This window comes from Papio anubis, chromosome 1 (assembly GCF_008728515.1).
Source record: "Papio anubis isolate 15944 chromosome 1, Panubis1.0, whole genome shotgun sequence".
Classification (NCBI taxonomy): domain Eukaryota; kingdom Metazoa; phylum Chordata; class Mammalia; order Primates; family Cercopithecidae; genus Papio; species Papio anubis.
This window is the reverse complement of record NC_044976.1, coordinates 108,886,198-108,907,302: the sequence shown is the minus strand read 5'-3', so window position 1 is coordinate 108,907,302 and position 21,105 is coordinate 108,886,198. Positions and strand designations below refer to the sequence as shown.

General features: G+C 52.3%; 1 protein-coding gene across 1 annotated transcript; it reads right to left on the bottom strand.

Moving 5' to 3' along the window:
* Nucleotides 1-2,987: 2,987 nt before the first annotated feature.
* LOC101006467 lies at nt 2,988-21,033 on the bottom strand. Its single transcript, XM_031651887.1, is given in 6 exon segments — nt 2,988-5,523; nt 6,279-6,377; nt 6,932-7,076; nt 7,865-7,978; nt 9,432-10,721; nt 12,620-21,033. Coding segments are annotated over 6 exon segments (1,902 nt in total). The 5' UTR covers nt 12,736-21,033; the 3' UTR covers nt 2,988-5,385.
* Nucleotides 21,034-21,105: the final 72 nt, after the last annotated feature.

Below are 21,105 nucleotides of genomic sequence, written 5' to 3'. Positions count from 1 at the left end.
CAAGCTCTGCCTCCCGAGTTCATGCCATTTTCCTGGCTCAGTCTCCCGTGTAGCTGGGACTACAGGTGCCCGCCACCACCCCTGGCTAATTTTTTTTTTTTTTTTGTATTTTTAGTAGAGACGGGGTTTCACCATGTTAGCCAGGATGGTCTCGATCTCCTGACCTCGTGATCCGCACGCCTCGGGCTCCCAAAATGCTGGTATTACAGGCGTGAGCCACCGCTCCTGTCTGACTCTTAGTTAATTCTGTTGCTTGGTTGGCCACTGTCCCTAAGTTCTCCTGGGGCGGGAAGGAGAAATGTTGCAGGATGTAAACAAGGTGTACAAAACTGACATCTGAGATTTGGTCACTAGAGGGCGCTCCAGGACAAGCGCTGACTCCTGGGCAACTCTCACCACGGCTAAGGGGTTTAGAGGGAAACAATCTGGAGTTTGTTTATTCATTCAACATACGCTACTGAACAGTTACTCCGTGTCAAACACTAAGTGCTATAAAGGATACAAAACGATTTAGATGCAACTTATTTTTCATTAGAAAGATAACTGGCATAAGCAAAAAATAATGTATCCATATGTATCCACCTGTAGCTTCTCTTTATTAAACGCTAATATGTTTAGACTTTACACACCATCCCTGCCCCCATATCTGCATGGCTGACCCATCTTTCATGTCTTTGTTCAAATGTCACCTTCTCACTGAGCCTACCCTTCCTACCTCATTTCAAAGCAAAATGTGTTCCCTCAGCACTCCACTTTTCCCATGTGCTTATAACCACCCAGAAGCCAGGTAACTTACGCATCTGTGATCTCATTGTTTGTGTCCCCCCAGGACATAAGTCCCATGACGATGGAGGGTCTGTTTGCGTTCACCAATGTATGCAGTGCCTTGAACAGCATTTTGCACACAGCAAGTATGCAATGCATATTTTTAATGAGTAAGATAGGCAGCAATTCTAATTAGCCCCAAGTAAATCGAGGAACTAGGGATCAGCCAATGAGTACTCCTATGCTTTAGGGAGTTTGGGTGAAGCAGGTCTCATGTACAGTAGGAGTCTTCTCAGAGCGGGTAACACATCAGCTGGTCTTGAAGGATGAAAACAGTTTGCAGGTTAGAGAAGGTAGAAAAAGTCATATCAGGCAAAGGAACAGCATGCACAGAGGCTCAGAGGTGAGCCCTGCAGGGTGTTGAGTACACCGGCCTTGGCAGAAGGACGGGTCCAATGTCCCTCCTGGTCTTCACAGACCCCACCTCCTCCAGACAGCTGTTGTATGCTCTGGCCAGTTGGGGCCCAACCATGACCGGGGCTACTGGACAGTAGTTGGGCGGTGTCCCTCTGCCTGCTCTGCAGTTTCCCCTCACCCCATGTTCCCGGGGTGTTTCACCCACACTCCTTGCCATCTGGGGCTTGCTGACATGGGCAGCCTCTGCCACTCCTGTCTCTGTTATACTCTCCCTTCTGCTGCAAGAAAGAAACAAACTGCACAGCTCGGAAAACAATCCATCATTTTGTCATAACATTTCCATTTCAAAGACTTCCTTTCCAAGCTTCTCTCTGCCCAAACGCTTCCTCTCATTAGCATAAGAACTGGCAAGGCATTGAGTGACAGGGGAGGAGAGGGGCTGGGAATAGGGCTCTAGAACTGGGGCCTGGGTCTGTGTCTACTCAGGGGCAGGGCATGGGTGTGCATGTGTGTACTTGTGTGTACATGTGTGTGCGCTTGTGCGCACGTCCACACCTGGTCTTTGTGAGTCTGCATCTGTCAACACTCATTACTTGTGCTGCATCGCAAAGCATAAGCCACCCTCGGGCACTGACTGAGCCTCCGCAGCGTTCTAGGAACTCTGCTGGGCGCTGAGGATTCAGGGAGGAAGGACGCAGGCACTGTTCGTCAGCAATTCAGTCAGAGGGACAAATGTGTCCGTGAACAACTATGACCAATAAACGCAATGAGAAAGCGGAGGAGGGGGGACCCTAGAGGAGGTGACATTTAGGCTGGCCTTGAAGGAGAAGGAGCACTTCACAGATTAGAGAAGGTGGAAAGGCATAGCAGGCAAAGGGAACAGGGGGCACAAACTCCCAGAGGCGAGCCCTGCAGGTGTTAGATGTGGCTGTGGCAGAAGGAGAGACGGCAGGCAACACCTGCTGGGTGGACGTGAATGGCCACCAAGGCTTCCTCAGCTGCCCTCTCCCTGCCTGGACCCTACCGGCAGATAGGGCTGGCGGGAGATCCAGGAACAAGTCAGCCCCGCCCTGCAAAGGGACCCCTCTAGCCTTGCAGCTCCTCCCTGGCCTCCAGGTAGGCCCTCTTCACAAGCAAACCACGGATGTGCTGGTGGCCACTTCCCAAAACCTCCTCATTCACCACCTGGCACAGCCCCCAGAAGGCCTGACCACAGAGCCCAGTGTGGCCCCCTTCCCAGAACCTTAAAGCCCTGGTGGCAGTTTGTCCTTCCAACATGCACAGAGGAGTTCCAGGTGGACAGCAAGGGAATGGGGCGTGTTCTAGGTCAGCCAGAGGAGGGAGAAGACATGGGGAGTGGACCTGAGTGTGTGCTTGGAAGGGGGGATATAAGATCCAAGAGGAAAGAGGAGACACAGAAAGCAGTGTGACTCTTGAGGACCTCACCGAGTGACTCATTCCTTCATTCACCCTATAACACTTGATGGGACATTCCATGAATTGGGCACCTAAGATATCAAAATGAGAGGTGAGGCCAGGCATGGAGGCTCAGGCCTGGGAGGCTGAGGTGAGCGGATCACTTGTGGTCAGGAGTTCAAGGCCAGCCTGCATAACATGGTGAAACCCCATCTCTACTAAAAATACTTAGCTGGGTGTGGTGGCACATGCTTGTTAATAATAGCTACTCAGGAGGCTGAGGCAGGATAATTACTTGAACCCAGGAGGTAGAGGTTGCAGTGAGTGGAGATTGCATCACTGTACTCCAGCCTGGGCAACAGAGCCAGACACTGTCTCAAAAAAGAAAAGAAAAGAAAAGAAAGAAATAAAGAAAAAGAAAAAAAAATAGAGAAGTACACAATGTCTGTCCTCAGCGAGCCCACAGGCCATGAGGAAGACCAACAGGGAAATAAGTGGTATGATACTAAGCCCCCAGGCTGGCCAGGAGCATCCTGAAGAGATGTGGACTGAGTTGAGGTTTGAAGGTTGATTGAAAGTCAGAGGAGGTGGAGAGTAGAGAACATTCCAGGCAGAGAGTGCTCTGCAGCCAGGAACATTGCTGAGGCCACAGGGGTGCTGTGCTGCAACACCGAGTTAGCCCCAGTGGGGAGCTGCCCCCCATGCCAGCCTGGCTGTGCCCTCACTGCCCTCCCAGGGGTCGCCACCACGGCCAACTGGGCAGGGGGTAAGACCGAACCATTTGGTCCAAACCTCACATTTGTGAAAGTCATCATATTTAGACTTTCTACATTATCTCCAGTTGGGATGTGGGTGTTTAAAATACAGTTGCTAAATGTAAACCATTGAAATCTATAACCATTTTTGTAAGCCTATTTGGCATTTTTTTTAATATACAAGAAGTATAAAAATAATGAAAGTGGCCCAATTCTGTCTCGTTCTTAGCAAACAGGCAGTATTGGTCCTAGATAAGAACAGCGAGGCTTCGAGAAGCTTCCCAAAGCCAGACTGACTCCTTGGCAGCTCGCTCACCTCGCTGGCCCAGTGAGATTCAAACGCCAAGGCCTGCCCATTACTGGCACCACCCTCTGTCCTTGAAGTCCTGGGATGTTCTCCTGTGGCCTCTGCGCCATCCCATGCCCAGCTCCTCGGCTGACCCAGGGATGGCAGCCTGAGCCTTCCTGCTCCATTTCACCCCCACAGCCCAGCCTCTTCCCTGCAGGAGGCCACAGGCTGCCTCTGTGGCCAAGCTGGCTGCACAGCCGCAAACCCAGACAGGCACCACAGGCAGCATCTCCACTGCCCTGGGCCCCTCATTTCTTTCGTCCTTGGGTACCACTAAGAAAGGCCCCAGGAGATGCCCCCAGATGGCTTGTCAACCAGATCCCGTTAGCAGCTGCCACTGGGAGAAAGAAGTCAGAGCCCACTCTGCTCCTGCCCCCCACCTCACTGCTCATGAAGGGCAGTCTCCTTTGCAAAGTGTCACTGCCAAACTTGCAACTTCCGGCTCCTGGAGACACAGGCGTTACTCACCTGCTCCAGCTGTTTGCAGAGCAGGCCTGTGGTCAGCCTGAGGTAGGGCCGGGGGCTAGATAGCAAGACAGCCCCACCCCCTTTCCAAGGCCTTCTGAGGGTTGAACTACTGTAAAGGTGTGACAAAGCCCGATCACTATATTTGGGGTACGTGAAGCAGAGGGGACAGGACTAGCTATGATTTAGAAAACAAAGGCCTGTTCGATTGTCTTCCCCCGGATGGGAAAAAGACTATCTAAAGTGGGGAGTGCAAAGAAAAAGAGAGGAGGGCTGGAGAGCAGACACTTGCAGCTCCCAGCAGAGCACTGTCCAGGGAGTCTGCCAAACAGACTCCAAGCGCTGTGATCTACCCAAGAGCTGCCCACCTCCCTCCCAAGGTAGCTGAGGGGCCTCAAAGTAGCATCACCGACAAAAACTTCCTAAAGCCACCTGAATCCCCTTGTGTGACCCAGAAATACTTGGATTTCCTGCGTGGCTCTCCCCCAATAGAATGTACAGGGCTCTGTGAGCCTGGGCGCTCACAGGAACTCTGAACACTGGCATTTGGCTTTGACACATCGACCTCTGAAAGCCAGGTTAACATGAACTTACCATCGGCAATGGCACTGCTCTGACCACTGCCAGGGCCTGAGCCCCTGAGCCTGAGGATGGGAGTCTGGACTGTGGCTCTCCCCCAGGGTGGATGGCAGCCTAGGACTCAGATCTTTCCCCATGCTCCCTGCTCACTCGTTCATCTGGCTTCTTCCAACAGCACTGAGGCCCCTCTCTTAATACAGCTAGAGACTTCCTCTCCAGGGGCCAAGTGTTCTCTATACATCCCTACACCACCATGCCCTTACCTCTCATTCCCCAGGAACAAACGAGTCTTATCATGCGAGGGTCTCCCCTCTTGTGCCCTTTACCCAGAAAGCTCTAGAGTGAAGGACAGGTAGGTAAGGCACACCTTGGTCTTCCCTGACCTGAGCTTGAAATAGTCATTGCCCTCGAGGTAGTCTCCACCTACCAACCCTTCCCACTACGTAGTTTCTGCTGTGCCCACACACCACCTGGCAGTCACATCCACCCCCACAACAGCGCAGGGTTTCAGCCCTGGTGACAACAAGGGAAGTCAGGCTTTGCAGAAATGTGGTGTTTATTGGGAACCATCTGCCTGCACATCTCGTCTATGTGCGTGTGTGTGTTTGGTCACATTGAGGTCCGTGGCCAGTGATGCAATCAGACAGCCTTGGCCAGCCCCACACGGTTATTGGCCCTGTCAAAGATGCTGTAATACTCCCGGATGAAGACATCCCCCAGGATCCACTGCTGGGAACTATAGTCACCCTGGAAACCATTGGTTCAGAAGCCCTGGTCCTGGGGAAGGCAAGGCGGAGATGACACTGGTCCCAATCCCATTTGCTGTGCCTAAAGATAGGCGTTTATACCCTACCCACAACTCCTCCTCCTCTGTGACTTCATTTTATCCTTGAAATGACCTTCCCAGATAAACAAGTATTGGATTCATGTCTCAACAGATGAAGAAATTGAGATTCAAAAACTAAAATGACATAATGCAGGATCACCGGGTAGGGTCCTGGCATCCTGAGTCCTGTTCCCTGCACTGGACCCCACTCCCCATCACTCGTCCTCCCCAGCCCCTGCCTCCTGCTCTCAGCACCTACTGCCCTGATGACCAGCCAGAGCAGGCCTGGGGGTGGAGGTCAGTGGTCAGTGGGGCCAAGGGCCGGGCCCCACAAAGCCCAGGCTGGCTAAGCGAACCCTGCACAGAGCTCTAGGCCCCAGGACTTAGAAGTTTGAGCAGCAGAAGGCGGTTCCCATGGGAGCTGTGGCCCTGCCTACCCCACCCTCCCTGACACCTTGGCGCACCCTGCTGTTCCCCATTTTTCCCAGGATGAGGCTGAAGTGGCCACAAATGAGGCCCCAGGACAACATGGCCACTCAGAAGGGCCGGTTGGTCCAAACGCATGCCCCTCCATTCTCTGTAGAGTCCATACCACTTCTTATCACCACCACCACTGCCTCACCAGGGCCCGACTAGGGGGTGGGGGAGGCAGCTGGTGAAGAAGAAGGGGGAGGAGGAGCCCGGGCTTCCCCTCTGAGACTCATACCTGGCTGGTGTAGGCGGAGGGTGGCAGGGGATACTTCTTGCCGTGGATCTCGAAGACAACGGTGGACATGCTGCTCAGGCGCCTGCAGTCGATGTCAAACTAAAGAACCAAGGGAGGTCCTCTTAGAAGCGGCGAGGGTGGAAGCTGACTGGAAGAGGCCCAGAACCCCTCCCTGCCCACACCTAGGACCACAGGGAGGCGCTCAGGGTGAGGCCCGGTCCCGAGACATGGTTCTCAAAAGAGCCACCGCGGTCATGAACCCAGGGACAGACCCAAGCTTGGGACCCAGGGGGGTTGCCTCTGTGTCTCCGCGTCTAGGCCCAGCCAGAGCTCACAGGGACGCTGGGAGCACTTGGCTGTCGAGGGGAGAGGGACAGGCTCAGGGTGGAGGAGGAAGAAGGGGCACAGCACAGGCCAGTGTGTCAGGGAGGGCACCCCTCCCAGAGGAACGGGAGGTCAGACGGCAACCGCTCCAGGAGGCATGGGGGCTCCCACAGCAATACAGCCAAAGCCAAAGGCCCCAGCAGAGGCCTCCAGAGAAACCCCAGCCTCAGCTGGGAAATGGGCTCCCTCACCACCTCTGCATCTTCTCGCTTGTGTGAAGGGGCCTCTACTTCAAGGGAACCTTGTGGGGCGGTGGGGCCTGGCCTCACCTCATCGTACTGGCCTGCGGTGGCTCCAATGGCCTGCTGGATGTTGAGGAGGTCACTGCCCGGCCCCACCAGCAGGAAGATGCCGGTGTCCAGGATGGCCTGACAGCCACCGTCACAGGCCACCACCACACCATCGATGGTGACACTGCCGAGGGTATGCAGGACGGCCTCATCCAGCCCTCCCTCCCCAGGTCCTTCCTACCCTCCCCTGCCAGGATCCGAAGTAGGAAGGGAAGGCCCCCAGCCCTCAGCCCCTTCCCTGGGGCCCCTTCCTGGAGGCCCCAGTACTTTCTGAGCCCAGAGAAAAGATCTAAAACCATTTTCTTCCAATTCAGTGGCTAAATTGAAGACATCCCACTTTTCATGGGGCAGAAACTTCAATAAAACAACAAATTCACCCACATTAAGGGGTAGAACGAGTACTGTACTCATTGCCTGAGATCTGGTTTCAAGTTTTTGATCTGCCATTTACTTGCTGTGTGTCTCCAGCAAGTTACCCAACCTTTGTGTACTCAGGCTTCCCATCTACAAAATGGGTACATTAATAACCCCTTCCTTGACTTCCTCAAGGGGTGGTCTTGAGGTTCAAACTCGATGTCAGTCCATTATAAAGTGGGGTTAATAGTAGCACCCACCTCATGGGGTCTCAGTGAGGAATAAATGAGACATATAATCATTCAGCACAGTGCCTAGCAGGCGGTAGGTGCCCCAGAAAGGCAGCTGGTCTTGTTCATAAAGTGCAGGTGAATGTGTGGCACTGGCACCGATAAAGGTCACCGACCTTGGAAGTGTCTAGTTCAGATTCTCAGGGGTAGTCTTACGAGCTACTGTGCTGCAGTCCTCAGAGTGTGGTGGCCTGACGCCCAGGCCCTCACATGCCCACACCTGGATCAGCCTCTGGCTGAGGCCCACACAGGATGGCCGCTCAGCCACCTGTCCGCAGTGAACTGCCAGTATTCTTGCACAGGCACGGGTATCCAGTGCAGGGAGCCTGTGTAGTAGGACGGGTCAATGGCCCCCAGCATGAGCAGGCTCCCCTGGTCATTCCTGAAACCAAGGTGCAGCATGCTGTTTCAGCGAGGCTCGGAAAAGCGGTGCCCAGCCCCATCCTGGGGCCAACACCACTGAGACCCAGCCCACCCTCCTCCGCCCCACCCCTAACCCATGCTTCGGATGAGGTCTCCAGCCTCCTCTGGCTCCCGGCTTGCTCTGATGTCAGCGGCAGCACCCTTTCTTCTGAGCACTGCAGCCCCCAGCCCGACCCCAGAGGAAGTAACCCACCCCACAGGTCCTGGGACTGCCAGGCTGTGCCCCAGCCACCCTCGGGTGTGCCCAGCTGTCTCCCTATGCCCCTACTCCCTGTCAGCTGCCACCCAGGGCTTTCTGCCTCCAGTAGGAAAGGGGATCTTCAACGGAATCTACACTTTGGATGGAAACTGCCACCCGAACGCAAATCCCCTCTGTTCCTCCTGGGGCTGTGTCTCACACATGGCTGGGAAACATACACTGTACCCACTCACTTCCGGAGCACTGCCCTGGGCTCCTAGAACTCATCCAGCCCATCCCAGCTCCCGGCTCTGCTGCACGCTTTCTCCCCAGATAACGCCCACTCCTCCCTCAGCAAAGCCTGCCCTGGCTGCCCTCAGCTGGGGCTTCTTCCCCTGTTATTCAGCCTCTGACACACCCAAATCTCCCCTGCAGCGCCCTTATCACAACTGTTTGATTACGATAACGTGTATAACGGTGTGGTGTCTGCCTCTCCTGCTAGAATGTTAACTGCCAGTTTGTCTTATCTGCTGATGTGTCCCCATCTCTGGCAGAGCCCCTGCACATAGTAAGGGCCCGGTAAGTATCTTCTGAGTGAATAAATGCATGAGTGAATACACTAATTAGCTCCCAACTGCCTTCCCCTGCCTCAGCCATCCAGCAGCTTCGCCTGGGGAGGGTCCATTTCTCTCCTCCCTGCCATCCTCCCCTCTGTCTGAGCCAAGCTGCATCATCACAGGATGCAGGGAGGTAGAGTAGGAGGCGCGGGGTTGGGAGCAGGAGCCCCAGGCTCCAGGCCTGGCTCGGCCACCACCACTCAGGGTGTTGGTCCCTCCCCAAGCCTCAGCTTCCTCCCTAGTGAAAGGAGTAGGTTGGACTCCTTTGGAGTCAGCTGTAAAAGTCTGTGCATCTCAATGACACCAGCAAATGGTTATTGAGGCCCTGCCACTTTGTGAAAAAGAACTTGAAAGCCCCTGTGCAGAGGTGGGATTGGGCTTTGTTTTTTGAATGCCAGAAAGGAAAGTCAAATTTTGGTCCAGTGAACTCTGGCTGCATAAATCAGTGTATCATGGGCCTTTGGACAAGAGGTTGGATGTGCCTGGAAAGGAGAAGGTTTGCTTGGATGCTGGCGACTACCCTTGAGTTGAAGCATCCCCGAGGGGTGGACACTGTCCTCAGCTGACAGTCCTTACAAGGACATCAAACTTAGGCCCTAGCTGGGCACAGCTCCTACCTGCTCATGTAGACTGAGAACAGGTCTTGGGCCACCAGGTGCCTCTGCATCATGTTGTCAAACATGGGCACTGACTACTCAGAGGCAAGAGAGGGACAGGCCAGCCCCAGGATCCCATCAAACTCAGAGTAGGTGAAGATATCGCCAGCTTCCTGGGTGCTCAGGCCCACAGTCTGGTGGGAGTCCACAATGTTAGAGACCTGCAGGAGAATCATGTGGAGGCCCTGAACTTCCTTCTCAGAGGCCTGGGTGCCTCAAGGGGGAAGAAATGGAAGGAGGGGGAGGATACTGAAGAGGGTTCTTGACCTCCAACCCTCACCTTGGCTCCCACCCCCAGCCACACTTGGCCTCATCCTCCCACAAGCCCTGCAACCACTACTGGAATCAGCTTCAGAAGCAGACCTGGGTCCTAAACTAAAATCCTGCCCGGGTGGGACATGGGCCACCCCTGCCAGGGCAAAAAGAAATCTGGACAGAGAGGTGGGGCATAAGCTAGGTGTAGGCCCCAAGTCCCAGCCCAAGTGGCCCCTGCCACACGCGCCTCCCTGCCAGCTCTCCCCACTGTCAGAGCAGAGGCTGGGGGCGGGCAGCAAAAGTGACCTAGATAAGGAAATGAGAGCACAGAATAGAAAAAAAGCTGGTTGTTTACTGGCAAGAGTGACGGCTGAGGGAAAGACATACTCCAGGAAAGAACAGGCACCGAGGGTGCTCCTGCCTGGGTCCTGGGTGGGAGGAAGAGCAAGCTGGTGGCCGCGTCCTGGGCAGCTGCAGAATAGCACCTGCTGTCTCCACACCTGCTGAGTCAGACTAAGACAGGGCTTCCCCGGGCCGGGAAGGCAGGTGCGAGGGTGCGAGGTTGGGATGGTGGTTGGGGGAAGGGGGAGGCAGTTCATGCACCCTGGGGGATGTTGTGTGAGGAAGGCGCCTGAGCTCAGACCCTCGTGGTGGTGGTATTCAGAGCTGGCAGACAGGAGCACTGCCTTTGCTGGGTCTGCCAGCCTCTTGTGGCGGTGACTGAGAGCAGGGAGACTGCCTCTACCACAGGCTCCAAGATTTCTTGAAGAGGAACAGCCATGGCGAGGCAGAGGCAGAGGGACGCTTTCCACTTCGTTAGTGGAAAAGCTGGCAGAGCCACTCACATCCAGGTAGTTGGTCAGAGACTTGCTGGCCACCACCCCAGAGTTCGAGTGCTTCCAGCTGACCACATAATAGTGATTCCTCAGGAAGTCCTCCAGGAGCCCGTGCTCCTTCAGGGTCCTCCTCAGCGACTTCCCTTTGTGCAGAGGAACCCTGAGGAGATGGGGAAGAATTCGTAAGGAGGGTGTGCATCTGCCGCAGGCTGTCCAGACTCCCAGAAGTGGGGTCCATAAACCACTCCCTACCCTCTGTTCCCAGCCAGCTTTCCGATCAATGGCCCACTGACCCCAGGCCAATGGCTTTCAAATTTTTTAAAATCATAACTCAAAGTAAGAAATGTATTTTACATCAGTTCAAAAATCACTGCCTATCCTTACTAACTGCAGCGCACTCTCATATTTTCTACGGCTTTTCTCTTTTTCTAATGCTGGTGGAGACCCATTAGAGGTATTTTGCAACCCACTAATGAGTTTCGAAACCCATGGTTTGAAAGGCACTAAGCACATTATCACTCATTCAGTCACCAAATTCTTGCTGTGCCAGACACTACACAGGGCATGGGGGACACAGTATTGGAAAGGGCACCATCTCTGCCCGCCGGGAGCACACTGTCTGCAGTAAAAAACGACGTCTCCCACATGCTGGCAAATGCTAAGACAATAATCCTGCCCTCTGCCAAGCCCCTTTCTCCACTCTCTGGATAGCTTTTACCCTAAGATGAGTGGAAAATTCTCAAAGTGTTTCTCAGCACAGAGCCTGGTCTCACAGGGGCCTCCTGAGGAAGCTTGAGTTTTAGATGATGGAGGCAGATCAACAGTGGAGAGATCAAGAGAGGAAATGCAGAAGCGGGTTCTAGACCTGGCGCTGCCCTATCTGTGTCAACTTGGGTGGCTCCCCAAAGCCCTCTGAGCTTCAGCTCCCTTAGGTTAACCCCTTCCTTTCTAGCCGTTCTCCTGGCCCTGCCTTTGACTAGCCCTGTGGCTTAACCTCTCTGGTCCTTAGTTTCCTCTCCTGTAGATAGAAGTAGAACTTGGTGATTCCCACGGTCCCGTGTACCTCTAAGAATCGCGTGGTCCTCCTCTGTGAGACTGCTGAGATGTGCTTTGAGAGCCATACAATGGCAGCTGTTCACATCCCAAGTGCTGGGGCAGATAGCGTCCCTGGGACCTGGAGGAACTTTATTTTCAGGACTGCCACAAAGATTCCTGGCCAGTTGAAGGCACCCTGACCCCTTTTCAGGGATCCAGATTTCTCAGGGCGGGATCGGAGCTTCTCTGTGCTCAGGATTTGACCAGACTCAAACCTGAGCACCTGCAGATTACTGTGTGATGTCATGGCGAGAGTGCAAGTCCACCAGAGGCCGAGTCCAAGCTCCTCCATTACTAGTCATGCAGCCTCAGACAGCTCAGGGACCCTCCTTAGAAACCCTTCCTAAACAACAGTGTCTCCTCTGTAAAATGCAAATGATAATATCTACTTAATCCATGAGGATTTGTGGCTTAGTGGAGTACTTGGCACCTAGGAGCAAATGGCTCAATCAATGTCGGTTATTATTTTGGGAGGAGAACCTGGAATCTTCACCCACAAAGACTTAGTATAATAGAGAACTTTATTTTGTTTAAGAAATGCATATATAACTCTTACAGTGTGCACTGTTTGAAGCCTTTTTTAAATATTAACTCTCTTCACAACATCCCTATGAGATGGACACTACCATTATTCAAATTTTATGAACAGAGGAGGAAACTGAGGCATAGAGAGTTAAGTTAGTGATGCAGCTGGGGATCAAACCCCAGGCAGTTTCACTCCAGAGCCAGGCCCTATTCCCCCAGTTGCCCATCTGGCTCCCTGTTCTTTTCACCACACTGTGAAGTGCTGGAGTAAACAGAAGCAAAGGTCCCAGCATGCAAAGGCAAGACTGACAGGGAGCTGTTGAACTTGCAGCACTTCTCCCAAGACTCCCTGGGGGACCAATGGCTGGAAGACCAAGGACAGACCTCCCAGAGAGGACGACGAGATGCCCTTGCCCTCCCCTGGGCTCTGATGTTCACCTGGTGATGGCATTGACCTTGGAGAGAGCAAAGACTGCAAGGAGCACCACGAGGCACCTCATCCTGGCCCGCAGGCTGGCCACTGCTCCAGCCAGAGCCCGCTCCACAGCCTTCATAGAGGGAGCCAGGTGTCCTGTGGCTGGAAACCCAGACTTCAGAGATAGCTCCTGACTGTAGGTCACTCCACAAATACAGTGAGAGAGCGCTTAGGATACCTAAGAACCATGCTGATAAGGACCACTCACACTGAGTAAGGCCATTTGTGGCCCTTATCAGCATGGGTCTTAGGTATTCTGAGTGTTATCTCAGAATATCTGTATTCCAGGGACTTCAAAGTTGAAAGATATACATGCTTGGTCTTCAGGCTGAGAAATGTCAACATAGGCCTCTCTGACCTGCTTCCCACTTGCAGACGGGACTTCTCGAGCCAACACAGGGGAGGCGTTGCCAGAAATGTGTTCCATGTTCCACCTTATGCTCTGTAAGGCCTGTTCCCCGCAGATCCCACTCCAGCCTTATCTGCCTCTCCTCCTGCGATGTGACTCCACCGGAAGCTGGTAGCCGGCCCTATCCGTGAATCTGCCCCCAGCCCAGTTTTCCAGTGGCAGGGGGACTCGGTCTTCCCCCAGAGTGGCATCTGTGGCAGAGAGGAATTGTTCGTTCTGTCATCCCCGTGAGTGGAGCTTGGGGTTTAGCGCACAGAGCAGGTGTGGCCTCCACTCCCACAGAGCACAGTCTAAGAGAGAAGGCAGGCCCGAGGCACAGGCACCCCTAGGGACACAGGCCCTGTTCCACGGTGGAAGGGTGCTGAGGAGGGGAGGGGTAAATCGATGCCACATCACAATGGCATTGGAAGAACAGGGCAGGGCTGAACCAGGAAGGCAGACAAGTGCTCCCGCATAGAAGAAGGGAAATACGGCAGTGATAGGGCAGGGAACAGCTTAGGCCAAAACTCAGCCTCTGAGTCCCATTGGAGTGTGCAGACAGAGCCCCTCAGAAGCACATGTGCAGGGGTGTGTTGAGTAGAGACCCCTAGAGTCTAGGCCAGAGATTCTCTGAGGCTTGTAGCCAGAGAGAGAGTCAGGATAAGAAGGAAAACAAAGGCTGTGGCCATGAAGCTGATGGAGAAGATCGTGTTCCAAGGACCAGGGGAGGCTAACGCTGGCAAATCAGGACCGTGTAAGGGTTAGGTCGGCAAAATAGGAAGGCAAGGGCTTCAGGCCCATGGGAGAGTAGGAGAGCACGATGCCAGCCGCCCAATGCCTGGCAGGACAGATGTCCACGTGGAGAGGGAGGCCTGGTGGGGACGTAAGAAAGGGCAGGCAGGAGCAGCCAAAGAGGCTGGCATGTGGAAAGGGACAGGCTCTGGAGTTGCATACATTTGATTTGCAAGGGCCTCAGGAGGGAGACTTAGTAGGCCAGTCAACAGAACTGATGTTTTGTAGCAGAATTAGGAATGCGGCGAGACCTGATCCCCGCCATGGCAATGCCTCCCGCCCTGCCACATCCCTTCACAAAGCTGATGGCCAGGTCCCCAGAAGGCCAGGACACTGCCGCTCCCCATGCGCTGGGAAGTCGCCACAAACACATCCAGCTGTCTTGTGGCACCCACCCTCCCCAGATGCCAGGAGCAGAGATCAAAGTCAACGCTAAATAGCACAGCTTGCTTCCCGATTTCTTCCCTGAGGAGGCCGCCCTGCCAAGCCAGGGCCTGCATGCCCCACACTGATGGCCCTGCCTCTGAGCAGTGCTTCCTGCCACACTAGCACCAAATGTGATGTGCTCAAGGAATAGTAGGTGCTCAAGGAATGTTTGGTTAAGCAAATGAATGAGTGCATGGCCTTGCCACTACTTTTGAGAAGCAGCCGGAGAAGTAGCAGGTGACATCCTTATGATGTCCTGCAGACAAGGAGATGGCGGCTCAGAGAGGTCAAAGGGTTGGCCTGTAATGAAGACAGAGCTTGGAACTGTCCTGAGACTCCTAGTCTAACACACTGCACACTACACCACAGGCTCAATGTGTTTACAATATCAGGTGTGAAGGCAGCTCTGCTTCAAGCTCACTCCTCCCCACCTCTGGGCACCCCTCAGGATAGTAATACCCATGTGCCATGGGCCCTGTCTGCAGCATCTAGGGCTAGGGTTCTCTGGGATTAGCAAGATCAGGAGGAAGAAGGGCTGCACCTCTCTGCCTCATGTCACCAGTGACCCAACCTGAACCCAGCAACAAAGTCTCCTGAACAAAGACCCTGGACATCAGGCTCAGCCAACTCTTCCACTGGAAGGTGACTCTCAAAGCCAAGAATCAAAGATCCCTTAGCACTGGTTGCTCTGTGTTTGTTCACAAGATTGGAATCAGTCTAACAGCATTCAGTTGCACACTATTAAGAACCCTGACCCAGAGAGCGCAAAGCATTAGGAGAGCTTATCCCGGCAGGCCAAGAACTGCAACAACTTTTAGGGTGCAGGGAAGGTCATGTGATAGAATTAGGAAGAGTCAAAGAGACCCAAGTTTATATTCCAGCTCCACTTTTTATTAGCTGGGTGACTTGGAAACGTAGTTAAGCATTCTAAACTTCTGTTTGCTCATCTGTGAAATGGAGCTTTTTAAAGGAGTAAATGCAGAGTGTCTGACACTAAGTAAATATACCATAAATATTATAGATTTTTAGTGGGCTGAATAATATTCTGAGAGTCTTCCTTATGTAGAAAGTCTGTTTTCTGCTTTCTCTTTATCTCATGAAAGGAAAAGCCTGCTCTGCCTTTCTTTGCCTCACAAAAGGTGTGTGCAGAGCAGAAAGCAGAAGTCACCTGCAGGGTTTTCAGGGCACTGTTGCCTGAAACCTAAGCCCATGTGAGAACCCAAGACTCCTTGGAGGATGCAGAAGGAAGAAGCAAGAGAGACAGGCAGGTCTTGAGTGGCAGGGCCTTGAGCCCTGCTCCATGGTGGTAGCCCAGGGAAGTGGAAAGCCCAGAGAAGAGTGGCTGTGTGGCCTGTCTGGGGGAGTATGACTAAGACAGCTTCCAGAAGATTGGGTTGGCCCAGACAGGGCATGGAAACAACGGGGGCTGGGGCAGGGACAACAAAGACCTGGCATGCTGGAGAGTCACCTGGATCAAAACACAACAATGGGGCATTGACAAAAGTGACCAAGATTTATTTTCCTCTCAACCTTGGGGAGGAAGGCAGGGATAGGCAGGAGGGTCAGTGGGGGAGGAAGGGAGGGATGCACCACCAGCCTGACTCAGCAACAAACTCTCCTGGACGATGGCCCTGGATGCCAGACTCCGCCACCCCTTTCTGTGCTCTTGGAAGATGGGGGCACACTGCGGAAATTCAATTGATTTACAAAAGACAAAAAGACCTGCTGCTCTGTACACACCTGAGATTTGGACTAGTGCCGTGAGCTTGTAACTCTCACATTTTACAGATGAGGAAATAGGACCGGAGACTGAGATGAGTCATTCAGAGTCACGCAACTGTAGTCATTTGTGAGTCATATTTATAGAAAGCCAAACACATGCCAGCACTTGATACTCTTATCTTTGATCCTTACATGACCCTCTCAGTATCTCTGCCTCGAGCCTTTGGAAGAGGAACATGAGACACTTAGAAGTAACTTGCTCAAGGTCACACCACTTTATAGTTGACCGAGGACTTGAGCCCAGGATGGTCACACATGCACTCCCAGGGTCTGTACTCCCTGTCACCTGGTCCCCTGCAGCACATGGCATCATCTCATTGGACTTCCTCCTGAAGCGCTTTTCACAGTGGGGTCACGCATTAGATCCTTCCATCTCCCATCCAATTATGGGATCCTTAGTCTCTGTGTCCATAGCAAATCCATAGAAGATGCTCAAGAAATTGACTTGAATTGGCTTTCTTGGCGCTCATATTTGAGTGGAGATCAGAAGTGGAGATCAAGGTGTTACAGTAGGTGGCTAGCCGGGTATGAGTACGGCAGAAGACTCTCCACACACACATCAGGAGTGTTTGGTGACCATCAGGCTGTTGTTAACTGTCTCTCTAAAGTAATAATTGGTCACAGCCAGCACCAGCAATAGGCAGTCTCCTAGTTGATAGAAAACACCTGGAACTGGTGATCAGCAGCTTCCCGATAAGCTCTCAGGAGTCAGGAGAAATAATGCAAGATCCCGGAAGTATGCCAACGTATAAAACCCCAAGTCACGAGGTCAAGCCACGCATTTGGTCTCAAGTCGCCTGTTTGGCCCTCTTCCAAGAGTACTTTCCTTCCTTTCCTTACTGCACTAAAGCTTTTTAGTAAACTTTCTCTCCTGCTCTAAAACTTACCTCGGTCTCTCCTTCTGTTCTTTCGCCCCTCAGTTGAATTCTTTTTTCTGGGGAAGCAAGAATTGAGGTTGCTGCAGACCTGTACAGATAACTACCACTGCGAACAAAACGGGGTGTCCCTGGGCACCGATTTGTTATAGCCACGTTGTGGGTCAGTCCCCAGGCTCAAGGAATCTAGACCAAGGGGAGTCACCCCCCTCCAGCACCAGGTAACCAGTGGGATGAAATCTTACCGTGGCTTTTCTAAAAACTTGTTAGAATTTTTAGAATTCTGCAATTAGCAAAAGATGACTGAATCGTGTCCACACTTGAAAAGCCTCAGAGCCTGAAGGAGACTAAGGGGCCCTGGGGCATACTGTAGGACAAAGAGAGAGCAATGGCTCAAGTGGAAGAGACCCCAGGAGGTGGAGACCTAACAAGCATCGCCCTGCACATTTGTAGAAATCCCCACCCTTCTTCTTCCTCCTTGTGAAATGGCCCCTGTGCGTGGTGTAATGGCCTGTCCACGTGCTGAGGTCAGCAGAACATTTGGGTGAGAATAACTCCCAGCCTCCATACCTGCACAGTTATTTGTTCTGCATTAAGTGGCCTGAGCCCTGGAAACCTCTGCTCAATGCATCATGGAATTGCCAAGTCCTCTTGGGAGAAAGAATGGGGCGTGGGCCCCACCCTGCTCATGGAAGAGCATATTATTAGTTCTGAGAAACAGCAATAGTGAAACCCATTCCTGGTTCCTGAATGGGAACCATGCAGGTCTCTGGGCAGGGAGGGCGGCACCCAGCAGAGAGAAGCCCATAGGTTGGTCAACCAGCACCTTATCAGGCCAATCCCATCTCAGGAGCTTTTACCAGCAGAGACCTGCAGACCAAGCTCCTGACCACCAGGAGTCTGGCCCTATCCACTTTCCCAGCCTCATCTCTGCAGCTTCCCAGACAGGAACAGGCACAAACACTCATCATGCCTCAATCATGACACGCATGACCCTGTCTCCACACTCTGCTCAGTGCTTCATTGAGATTGGAACACCCTCCCCACCTCCTCTCCATCTTGGAGAAACTTACCTAATACTCTTTTATTCGTTTCAATGTGACATGCAACTTCTCTCCTCACTGTGCTTTTACCTATGCTATACCTCTGCTCTAATGTCCTTCTCTTTATTTTCTGCCTACCCAACTTCTTCAAGATTCTGCTCAAAAGATATATCCTATGGGCTGGGCATGGGCTCAGTGGCTCACGCCTGGAATCCCAACAATTTGAGAGACTGAGGCAGGAGGATCATTTGAGCCCAGGAGTTCAAGAGCAGCCTGGGAAACATAATGAGACCCCATCTCTGTTGTAAATAAATACAGAAATAATTTTAGAAAATGGTATGTCCTGTATGAAGCCTTTTCTTATATCGCCTATGAGATCAGTTAGGAACAGGTTTGGCTGCAAGTAATTGAAAATCTGACTACGGTGGTTTAAATAGCAGTTTATTTTTCTCACAGAACAAGAAGTCCAGAAAAATATGGAATTGGTTCAATGGACACCACTACAATTCATTTGGCCTTTTCCTTATGGCTGTAAATGGCTGTTACAGAACCAAACATCACATCCCATCTCAAAGCAAGAAGAAGGGGAAGTGGGAAGACACAGTACCAGCAGACTGCTCATGCCTGATGAACTTCATTTTATAGCTCCCAGCTACAAGGTAGGCTGGAAAACTGAGGATTGCACCTTTTTGTCTGTATAGTGGAAGCAGACAATCAGGTGCTGTTGAGCCCACTCACATTGTCTGCAGTAACCACCCACGCCACCACCAGCACAGTTTGCTCCTCGGTCTGAGATGTTCTCAGAGTGCTTATCTCACTGCTGAGTGATGGCTTACACATAAGCCTCCCTCTGGACTAAGAACTCAAGGGTATGAATTTTGTCTGAATTATCTCTGTAACTCTAAACACCTAGAACAATGCCTAACCTACAATAGGCACTCAGTAAATGTTAAATTCATCCTCCCATTCACTCAACAGCTATAGACAGAGGTAAGCAAATGAGGCCATGGGACTTCCTTCCCAAAAGAGGTCTCCAGTGGCCGAAATCAGGGAGTAAGTGCCTAGGTGACCCATGTATGAACAGTCAGTGGCCTGTGGCCCACCACAGCTATACCTCCTCCTCTCTGACAATGAGGTCACCTGGCCCTTGTGCCAAGCACTAAGCATGTAGAGGTGAGTAAGTTCCTCTCCCTGCCCTGAGGGAGCCTGTAGTCCAGTGGAACACACAGACATGTAGGCAACTAAGTATAATTCAATGCATGAGTCCTTTTCTTGGCTTATGGACCAGTGCCACTGGGGAAGGGACAGTAGAGCACTAGACACCATGAGGAAGGGCAGGGAGCTTCACCCAGGGATGAGCTGGTATATTGACCATGTTCGCTGATTTTCCATATTCTTGATGCCCTGGCATCTGTGGCCTTAATCCTTGACAGACTGCCCCTCACAGGACTAGCTAATTCCTAGGGATGGCAAATGACTCCCTTGTGAGCGTGTCTTTGATATACAAACCAACCCACCCAGAGCCCACACCCCCAACCCTCTCCTTTATCAAACTCTCAAAGAGCAAGCCAATTTTCTCCCTGCCCTAAACCATCCCAGGGTCAAATACCACTCCTCTAGCCCAGAGTCCGCTGAAATTACTCAAACTATACAATTCTAAGCTTATTCAGAATACCTACCCTGCGTCACCCATTCCTTCATGTAACAATGCAATAAAGGCTCTATGTCACACTTTCCTTTCCCTTGACCATCCCGGACAACTCTCCCACAATCTCCACCTCCTGACTGACCCCAGTGCTTCCCCATGTGGCCCTACATGCCTCCTATGCCTAGGGGTCTGTACGTACAAACTTCTTCCTTCATGACAATCATGTCCCTGTCTGCATGTCCTACCATACCTAATTAAAACAAACCCCAGGTATAAATTTCAGAACAGCTGGCTAGAAGGAATATAATGGGGCTGGTCCTGGGGAGCAGCTAGCACATCCCTGGGCAGATCTAGCCAGGAAACCCAGCTGACAGGTGCTGCACTGATCAAGGTAACACTGAGATGCTGACTTAGATACAGAGCGAGAGATGAGATGATCCCTGGGAGATCCTCCTGCCCCTAGTCTGGACCCTCTTTGATGCTCCCAACTCGAGAACTAGACATTAGTTTCATGATGCTCCTGTCACCAATATTTCAAGATAATTTGGGAAGTGGTGAGGAGAGATTCAGCTGCTCCCTTAGCAAGGCATCAAGCTTGATCACATAACAGTGAATGTTGGCGAGCACTGCCGCTGACCAGGCAGCATCCTAAGCCCTTTATATGTATAAAATCACTTCTTCCCAGTCACAGACCACCACAATCCTGTAATTGAGGTACTATCTGTCTCATTTTAAGGGAAGTGAAGCACAGATCCGTTCAATAACCTGTCCAAGATCACACAGTCAATAAGGGGCAGGCCCGGGATTCAGACTTAGGTAGCATGACTCTAGAATGAGTGCCCTGAATGGCGACAACACGAAGTCGGGGCTGACGCTTGCAGCTTTGTTACTGCAGTGCCCAGCAGGCACCGCGGAGATGGGGGCAGATGTCTGGAAGCAGAGGAGGTGATGAGTGGAAAGCAGGAGATGAAGGCTACTTTCTTCCTGGGCAGCCACTGGCGGGACCAGGCTTTGCTCTTTCACCCAGGGTGCGGCGCAGAGTCTCCACCGGACTCCACCACAGGGAGGAAGACCGAGGCTACCCAGCCTCCTGGCTGCTGGCCGTGGCTCTAGCCCACTCTTGCCTGTGTGTCAAGAGAGAATCCAAAACAAGTTTCCTTTTGCTCTAAAGGGCATGATTAGGACAATTGACAAAATAGTCTAGATCAGATGATAGTATTGTTCTGATGTTAATTTCCTGACTTCTATATTTGTACCAATTTTCATGTTAATATTTACAAGAAAATATCCTTGATTTGGGAGGAATACTGAAGTAAAGAGTATTATGTCAGGCCGGGCACAGTGGCTCATGCCTGTAATCCCAGCACTTTGGAAGGCTGAGGTAGGTGGATCACTGAGGTCAGGAGTTCAAGGCCAGCCTGGCAAACACGGTGAAACCCCGTCTCTACCAAAAATACAAAATTAGCCAGGTGGGGTGGCAGCTGCCTGTAATCCC